Raw genomic sequence first — 9749 nt, forward strand, 5'->3', positions numbered from 1 at the left:
TTTTCATCCACCAGTACCCCCAAGTCCTTCTCCTCAGGGCTGCTCTCGATCCATTCTCCGCCCAGCCTGTTTGTGTTTGGGATTGCCCCAACCCAGGTGCAGGACCTTGCCCTTGGCCTTGTCAGCTATTTCCAAGGTAGAGAATGAGAAGGACACTCCAGAACCATCAAGCAGGCTGCTGCTCTGCAGGGCTGTGAATGGCAAAGGGCACTGGGTGATATCTTCAAGGTTTTCCAATGAATGTCCTTCTGAACAACGCATCCGCTTCCACACACACACACACTGTGTGACCTGTTTAGTTATCACTCGGGTCTTCTTGTGTGGCAGCACAACACGCTTCCCAAAAGGCACCCACGGGCTGCCACATGTGCCTGTAGGCGAGCTGCCTCCCCCAGCCAGAGCAGGCTGTGGGGAGCCCGAGTTTTGGGAGACTCTCAGACAGACAGGGAACAATAAATTTTGAGGTGATATCTTTCAGTACCAGCAGAGGTGAAGGAGATTCAAGAGTTTTATCTCACCTTTAATGCTGCACATCCTGACTGGTGCTGCAGTCCTGCAGCCCAGCCCCCTGCTCCAGGCTGCGGGGCTGCTTGCGCAGTGAGGTGGCACGCCATGCGGATAAAATCCAAGGGCAGAAGCAAAGTGTCCGTCGCGCTGGTGCACCCAGGGCTGTTCTCCAGTGCCTGCCTTCCAGCTGCACATCGCAGGTGTATGTTTGAGCCAGAGCCCTGACTGTGCACTGGCACTGAAGGGATGCTGTGCAGATGAAAAAGGGATGTTTATCATTTTGTGTTTGCTTCCCCAAAGGAGAATTGTCTGCTTCTGTGCAGGAAAAAAAATGTCATCCAGAGAATTCCCTTTCTCACTGGATGCTGTCAGGATTTCCTTTACTCATTTTACTTTTATTCTCTTACTTTCTTCTTTCTTACTAGTCCTAACCTTGAAGCTTTGGCAGCTGTCAACTACAAGTACTACTGAAAATTACTTATTTAAATTAGTCTTATTGGCTACAAAGCTTGCAAGATTATAATTTTAATGTGCAGCACAGAATCAAGATAATGGACTTTTAATTCAGACGATGGGCACTAACTCATGTACCTATGTAAGAACAGAGGAAACGTAGGTAGCTCTCTAAAGCCAAGAAAAACTTACACTAACGGAAAGTGCTTCTTTAACTATGAAACAACCACTTATTTCTTTTGTATAAAAGTATACAGAATATGACACATAATGCATGCTTTTCCCTTGCGTGCATCTGCACAGCAGTACTGAAAAAGAGCAGAAATGGAGGAGTTAATCATCTATCTTTTTGCTATGCAGCAGATGTCAATAAACTGAAGTTTGTGTTCCATTCTATTAAAATCCCAATGTCCCAGGCAATAACCTATCTTTCAATAAATGCAGGTCTAATATCCAATGAGATGTGAGCTAATGCTGAGTGGAAAATGACTTCTGTGTTTACCTACTTCCAAATTGTATTTTATCCATTTTCATTTACCAGATAAAAACAATTGATTGCCTTGACTTATCCTTTGTAAAGAAAAAGCCTCTATGATCAGGGGAATATCGATGGCACAAGAATTCTAGTGGAATAAAATTGCTTTCCTCCTGAACAATGATTTTAATTTCTCTAAATATGTCTCCCAATTCACTTCTTAAGCCCTAGATGCAAGAGGTGTTTCAGGCGTTCTCCAGAGACTGTAGGTACCGTATGTCAGGGGAAAGACTAGAGGGCAAGCTACAGGATGACTGATCAAATACTGAGGCTTTTATTTTTAACGCTAAGACAGAATTTACACAGCACAGCTGTGATCCCCAAATGCCTGCTAGTTGCCTTGCATAACTTGAACACATTGCAATGCCTCAACGCTTGCAATATTGCCCAGGTATCCCCTAAAGACAACACTATGCTGCTGAGTTTTACATAACTGAATGGGAAATATCTAAGCAATTCATTATATCAGCAAAAGAGTGAGTGGGATATGAAATGCTCCAGCTCTTCAACATCAGGCACCTCCCTTCCCTGCCACTGTTCCCCATCCACCCACCCTTCGTGCTGTAATTCTCTACCCACACCCTGTGCCTCCTCCTCCATGCACTATCATTACATTGTCCCCTTCACCTTTCCCCGTACGCCTTCCCTTTCCACTACAGCAATCACCTTCACTCACCCCTGTTCCCACGCTTTGCTACCAGCTCCCACCACTGTGTCCACTATGTCCTCTTCCCCGGCTGCTGGAGTCCAGGACTAGTGCTGATGCTTATTTTTGGCCTGGCTGGTGTTTTGGCATTGAGACTTGCCCACACAGGTCAGCCAGCTGCCCAGCGGGGCAGATGTGTGCTCCCATCAGCTAACAAATCACCCTGCCAGCCAGCCCCACCCCAAAGCTGTGCAGGACCAGGTTGGGTTTTGTCTAAATGGCTGATAATCAGAGATTTAAAGCAAGCAGGCAAAGCACAGCCCTACAAAGGGGACCCGTATACCTCTGTGCGATGCTGAAGTTGGGAGCAGACACACGTCCCATGTCTGCGGGCAGCACTGCATCGCCTGTGCAGGAGTGGGGGGAGTGGGACTGCACCAAAGAGTGGGGTAGGGGCACAGCAAAGCAGGGAGGGGACAGCCAAGGTCCCCGCTGCCGAGAGGAGCCAATTTGCTGCCACCACAACTGAGTTTGGCCAGACCAGGAGGAGGATTATAGGTATGTCCATGCCACCCAAAGAAATGTGTCGCTGTGGCTTGTGTGGGTGATCTGAACTATTTTAATGTGTTTGGGAGAGACGCCGGTCTTCTGCAGGTGTGCCAGTCTTCCCCTTGCTGTTGCTGTAGTTATTAATAATTGCCACAATCTTGCGGTTATTTTTTATATCATTCTCTGTATTAAATGTGGGCTTGGCTCCCAAGAAGAAATGACAATGTAGAGAAACAGCGATGCCGTTTTGCCAAAAGCTGCAAACTAAGTACAGAAAGTCACTTTGTGTACTTGATGAGGCCAACAGGTCATTCCCTCACACACCCTCATGCTGTCACATTAGTCCCAAAGACTTCAGAGGGAATATTTATGGTGGAAACTACTACTGAACATGAGTAATAGTATCGGTTTGGCCTTTGTGAAAGCCCATTAAATCACAACACACTGAGAAGGGGCAAGAGTCCTCAGGCTTATTTCAAGAGCTATTTTTAGATATGGATATTCAGACTTTTCTTACCAAATAATGAATTATCACAGGTAAAGGCAAGATAACTTTTGAGAATCAAATAGAAAGTCATTGAAACTTTTTCTGAGCTTCCAAAAAAGGTTGATTTAGAGATCATTGAAGCCTCTGCATCTGACTGTAATAATTCAGTAATAGGAAAGAGGTAGGCGCACAAAAAGTCTGAACGAATTACAATTTCTGTCCGATTTGAGGGCCAAAAAACTGCAGATAAAGACATTCACCTAAATTTCTGTATCATCCCAGTATTGTGGCAGTGCAGTGGGACCATAAACTTGCGAAACATGTTTTATAGCCAATACAGTCTCTTGTAGAAAAGAAGGGGAAAATCCTGACTAGACAGAGGGATTGCAGAGAGAATCCATATTCAGGGGAAATGATGTTCTGGCTGTAGACAACAAAATAATGCTGTCACAAAAAAGTGCCAAAAGCCATGTAAATTTGCGGTAAGAGGGTCATCACTTGTAAAATAGTCAAGATAATTACGCTGCTGTGCTTGGCACTGGTTATCTTTCATTTGGATGGCTGCATTTCATTTCAGGCACAGAGACAAATTGGCAGAGTTCAAAGAAGAATAACAAAAAATGATGAAAAGGGTTGGAAAAGGAGACCTACGAGATAAGGTTAGGGAAACTGTGTATAGCTGGTCTGGAACAAATTAATCTAAATGGCAGGAGGGAGGATTTAGGTTAAGTACAAACCAACCTTTATAGCTTTAAGAAAAGTTCAGCCATGGAACAAGCTGCCAAGGAAGGTTTTAGCCTCACCATCACTAGAGATACTAAAAGGCAGGAGACCATCTGTCAGGGGGAGTTTAGGGATTAAAAAATAAAAAAAAGAGGAAAAAAAACCACCACCACAATTTAAGAGTTGAGCTAAATAACCCATTCGTGGCTAGACTTGAATGGAATAGCAGTAGCATGGCTTCTCTTTTTAGGGTAAGTTCTTCAATCTTTTCACTGTGAAGATTGTCTTGATTGAATAAATCAACACAAGTCAATTCTGCTGATTTCAGATTAGGAAGGATATCTGCATTTCAATATTTACAGGAGATAGATTTCTAAACATTAATTTAATCATATCAGTAATGCACTCTCCTTTCTTTCCCATTAGGCTTTGAACATGTGTATAGAGCTGATATTAAGAACATTTAATTTAGGTTAAACCATAATTAAAATCTGAGGTTTGTTTTATCCCTTAATACTACAAATGAATAATGGGCCAGCCCAGGCATGTTAAGTGACCAGGGGCTTGTGACAGACACACTGAAAAAGATTTCAGATCAAGTCAAAAATCAGGTGAGTGGCAAACGGTCAGTAATGGCTATAAAGGTGTTTCTGCACTGCCATGCAATTACGTCAGAGATGACATCGAAGCCTGAGCCTCTCTCACAGCCTCACAGCCAACTGCTGATTGTCAGGAGATGCCTTAGAAGCTTCTGCTTGCTGCAGGGCATCTGCCAGCACGTGGGTCCTAAGGAAGCATGAAGCAGCCTCGCCCAAATGGCTTTCCATGCTGATCCAGCTGACGGCTGGGACTTTGTTTTGGAAGTTTCCAGTCAGCTGCCAGGTCTAAAACAGGAGTTGGAAGGTAGTGACTGAGGGTAGTAGAGGGCACCTAAGATGCCCCTCAGACACAGAGGCCTCTGGTTGTGCCTCCATGAGAACACCAGCACTGAGGGCTAGCTGTGCACCACAGCCACGTCCTGAATGTGGGCTGTTACACGCCTGCCTGAATATCACATCCTCCCTCCCCCACATCCTCCTCAAGCTCCAGTTTTGGTGAAGGAGAAACAGTGACATGCTCCAGCTGGTCTTCTGAGGTGGAGGAGGAGGGACCATGGCCGTCAGCAACACTCGCCATCTTGCGTGGGAACACTCCCATTCTGCTGCGTGGTGCCTCAGGATCCTCGGGGGTTGGGGAATCCCAGGATGGCTTACATGGGATCCTGACCATGGTTAGGGTGGGGGAGCCCCAGGAGCGGGCAGGGGCAGTCAGGCCTCTCAGGGCACTCATGGCCCTGACATGACCTTCCTCTTTGTGTGGGTCTCAGGGAACCTTCCATACAACTAAGGAGCAAATAACAGGCTTTGTCATGTAGAAAGCACCGATACGACATCACCCCACTTTTCGTCATCCTCCTTTTCGAGTGAAGAAACTCTGCTCTGAGTGTTAATGCAAGACATGTTTCTACGTTCTGCAAGACCTCCAGTTCCCCACCCCACCCAGTTCTCCAGTAGGCTACCAGTCTGAGGAGTGCTTTTGGAAAAGGTTGCATGGATAACTCTGCACCTCCAGCAAGCCACAGGTTGGCTTGGGCTTCCCTTTCTGTGTTATGATCCACATCCTTTGCTGTTTGCCTCATTTGGGCATTATTCTGCTTTCCGAGAGCGTTTCTTTACTTCTAATAGTCTCCTTTGCTGTTTACTTCTACAGGTTATTTTACGGTCCAGGAACGATGTGAACAAAGGATTTCTAAGGCTCAGGCAATTGTTCTGATCATTCAACTGTAGGTTTTTTTCTTCTGGGACAATCTGACAGTGATTTGGAGCAAAGCAGAATGGATGTGTCTTGGGAAGGTGTGGGGGGTGTGTGGGGGGAGTGATAACCCTGTTTTCTGCAGAATCTACAGCTCTGAATAATCTTTCATGCTACCCACGGGAACCTTTGGTTTACCAGCACAGATATCCACCTAATTTAACTTTTGCTTTCCACAACTTGGTTACTCTCAGCTAGGTAGTGCTAGTTAACCACTGAGCTCAGTGGCTGTCTGGAAGCTAAAAGACCCATATAATACCTGCAATGTTTAAGTGTCCTCTTTCACCCATCTTAGTGAAGTTTCTGGTTGAATCAAACTCCTTCCCTCACCTCAGTTATCCAGATAGGTCTTTGAAAAGTATGAGTTAGTGGTAAGAAAGGAAATTAAATACTGCCACCTTGTATATCAACAAAGGATCGATGAAAAGCGAGACATGGAAGCAAAAAAGCTCTCCTCTCCTGGGAACATGAGCTGAATCTGTGATGCAAAAACATTTTCATAAAAAGGAAATTCCATGGCAGGGACAGCCAAAATTAATCCAAATCCCATGCCAGTTCACTATATCCTCATTGTGTTTCACTGTATATTAAGACCATATTTGCAAGATGCACTCTGAACTTCACATTAAAGAATAGCCCTGCTGCTGAAAAAGCCATAATTCATTTGCTAACAGCCCTTGTTGCTGTGCTTCAGTAATGTAATCATTTTCTCTGTGTCCCAACCATATGATTATTCCTGTTGTGTAGGAAATTTAAGTCCAAGGAATGTCAGATCAAATATAAAAGCCCAGTGGTTACCCATAGTTTTTATTCAATTAAGTAGCCATTACAGAGCTCATGCTATTGCAAATGACATAATGCAGAACACAAATGCAGTCCTTTATTACAGATATATGTTCATCTAAACAAAATGGCACCAACACAATCCAAACCCATTACAATTTTTAAATTATTATGCTAAGGTGATTATTATATGGTGAGCAGTCTCTGTGAAAGACAAGTGGGGAATCCATAACCTCCACAAACCACACTTTGAGCACAGCAGCAGTGGTATTTGAGGTTTATTTGTGAAATTCCTAAATGCAGAGAAATAGTGCTGTTAAAATATGCTCCCAGAAAGCACTGAGCTGCAGCTTGGAGAACTCTGACTTGGCAGGTGATGCATAGGGTTGGGACCTGACCCAGACAGAGGCGCATAAGGCAGGGCCTGGGCAGCAGGTTGGTGTTTATCCTCGAACTAAGATCTAAAAAGCCCCATCAATTCTCACCTAGTCTTGCTGTGCCTATTAAGCACCTCACAGGTCATCTCTGCACGTGCCTTCTCCATTGCCCACGGGATCCGTAAGGATTCCTCTGCTCAGCATCTCTGGGGGCTCCTCCTAACCGGCACAGTCCCAGAGCTCCTATCACCCACCATCAGGTGTGGGCTCCTCACTGAACTCTTGCCCAGCACAAGTGCCTTAACCTGCATGAGGCTGAGGGCCTGCCCCTTGCATTCCCGCAGCCCGCCTTGCAGGTACAGTTCTGCACTCCTTCAGCGCTGCTGCTGCGGTGGGCTCTCACGGGAAGTGCCTGCCACCGGCGTGAGAACCTGCCTTTCCCTCTATTCCTACCCCTGGGTCGCAGCTTTCTGATTACATGAGGGGACTAATGATATATGTGTCCTTCTCCCTGGTGACCAGAATACTCCAGTGGAAGGTGGGAGATGAAGAAATGAATCCCTCCAGGCAGAGCTGGGAATCACACCCACATCTCCCACACCAGAAGGAGCCCCAGCTCCAGGCTGCTGGGCTAAAGGCAGGCAGGCTGTCCCCACTCAACACGCCGGCCTCCACCAGCCGGAGGTGAGCCTCACAGTTGGAGAACTGCTGCAAACACCAATCCTTCAGAAAACGGTGCCATCTCCAATTTCCCTAGAGGCAAAGATACCCACTGGAACCCCTAAACCTGCTGATGAAGCCAAAACGAGGGTGAGATTTTTCTACCTGTCTCGATGTAGCGCATGTCCCACTTGCTCAGTCCAGATAGCTCCTTTTTCTCAGCGCAAGGTGCGTGTTTAAACCTTTTCTGAACCTTCCTGGTGCGCTCTATGGGCTGCCAATTCCCCATCACCTCTGAAGCCAGGCAAGATCCTTGTTTATACCCAGCCTGAAACTGGTCTGTTACTGGTTTACAACAGGAAGAAACCAGAAATACTTCCCGATTCAAAACAGACATTGTTGCGGATGCTTTTTGTTAATCAAAAACTGGGCTAATACAGTGATAAAGTAATACTGGGCTGATACAGTACAACGTTGAATACAGAACAGGTTGAATACAGAACAGTGCAAATGGCGACAGGGAGTCTGTTATAATTTACTCCTCAAATACTGAAAATAATACAAAAAGAGAGAGATGGCATAGAAATAGTTACTGGTTGTTTAGAGAGTGAAAAGCTGCATCAAAAAGAGAGTCTAGAGGGTCAGTTTCTATTTTTACAAATTAAAAAAAAAAAAAGAAACCCAAAACCAACCTTCCAAAGGTTTCTGGAATTGGGTTTTGCACTGTGTCTGATTTATGATTTTTTTCCATGACAGTCAATGTGGTCCCAACTGGGTAATTCTGAATGTTACCATGCAAAGAGGAAGGAAGGACAGGGACAATTTCCCCACTTAAGCCACTTTATTGGCATAATTGCAAGACAAAACCAAAGCGCTCACTGCTTCCTACACCTCTTCCCCTCATGCCAGCTCCTCTCTGCAACTTTTTCCTTTCAGCTCATTACGAGAAAGTAATTTCATTGTCACATTTGGCTGGCAGCTGGAATTCTCCAAATGAGGTAAGCAGGGCTGAGATGCATGCTCTCATCCCTCAGCAAAAACCTTGTAACATACGGTGTTGTTATGTCTCCAAGCTTTACATGAAGAGGAAAACAGGCATCTGGGCTGGGCTCATTTGCAACGCTGTGGTTGCTGGATTAATATGAAGAGACAGATGAAGGCAGACACTTTAATTACTTCACCCTAACTTTTTATTACAACATCAAGTAAAATGGTGAGTTACAGAGGATAATGGGTGTGAAACATCTGGGATGAAGTCACACACGAGCTCATGGTTTGTTATCTGCCAATGGGGTTTTAAATATTGATAATTTCTGTACATGCATCTTTGTGTTTGTCGTGTTATTTCTGATTTTCTTGATAAATCATTTCAGGATTACTTTAAGCTGTGAGGTAGCTACTAAGACTGGGACCCCGCTTTTTTCTTCTGGAATTTTCTGAACTGGGACTGTATCGCCACGGCTGCCCGCTCTGTCTCTGGCGCGTCCATGTCTATGTCAAATTCCTCTTGAACCTTCTTCTGCCCATCTGCTGAAATAAAACAAAACAAAACATCAACAGTTCTTTCAAACGCTGACAATCCCTGGACAGCACAGGTGAAAAACCCTGCCCCTCTCCCCTTCGCAGACACAGCCATGACAATGGGGAGAAAAAAACCTGGGACCAGTTTCGGCAAACACAGCTGATCAAATCCCCAGCCCCTCCCTACGGTAGTGTGACAGCCCGTTGGCAGCTGGGCATCAAGGAGTGACATCCCAACAGCACTTGGCACTCACCAAGCATCACTCCAACATCTGAGCAAGTCCTCTCCTGCCCGGGAGCTAACAGTGAGGGGCAGAGGGACCCTCTTGTACCACCCTGCAGGTAGGAGTTAGTCATATCCCCACGTTTACTTCAAAACAAAGGCACCTTAAATATTTTAAAATAGGGATTAAGACCCAGTTCCTATCAGACCTCCAGTATTAGAGGAAGACATAATACTTCCTAAGACAAATTTCCATCCTTCTCACTTGTTTCCTGCCTCATCACTTTCAACACATACCGCTCTGCCCCTTTGAATCATTTATGTTCAATCTCTCTGCCACGGTGCTGCTTCCCTCACTTCTCTCCGGGCTCTGCTGTTCCCTTTCAGCCTCGATCCTTGGCTTGTTGCCTTCCTTTATTCCCAGTCCTCAGCTT

At 45.4% G+C, this 9749-nt stretch overlaps 1 protein-coding gene across 1 annotated transcript; it reads right to left on the minus strand.

The window, feature by feature from the left end:
- Positions 1 to 8494: 8494 nt before the first annotated feature.
- LOC104505695 (Purkinje cell protein 4-like) lies at positions 8495 to 9449 on the minus strand. The gene is made up of 2 exons (XM_010156565.1): positions 9347 to 9449; positions 8495 to 9101 (listed from the first exon to the last, which is right to left on the minus strand). The coding sequence occupies exons 1-2, from the start codon at positions 9447 to 9449 to the stop codon at positions 8971 to 8973; spliced, it is 234 nt and encodes a 77-aa protein (XP_010154867.1). The 3' UTR covers positions 8495 to 8970.
- Positions 9450 to 9749: the final 300 nt, after the last annotated feature.

This window comes from Eurypyga helias, unplaced genomic scaffold (genome assembly GCF_000690775.1).
Source record: "Eurypyga helias isolate BGI_N326 unplaced genomic scaffold, ASM69077v1 scaffold9828, whole genome shotgun sequence".
Lineage (NCBI taxonomy): Eukaryota > Metazoa > Chordata > Aves > Eurypygiformes > Eurypygidae > Eurypyga > Eurypyga helias.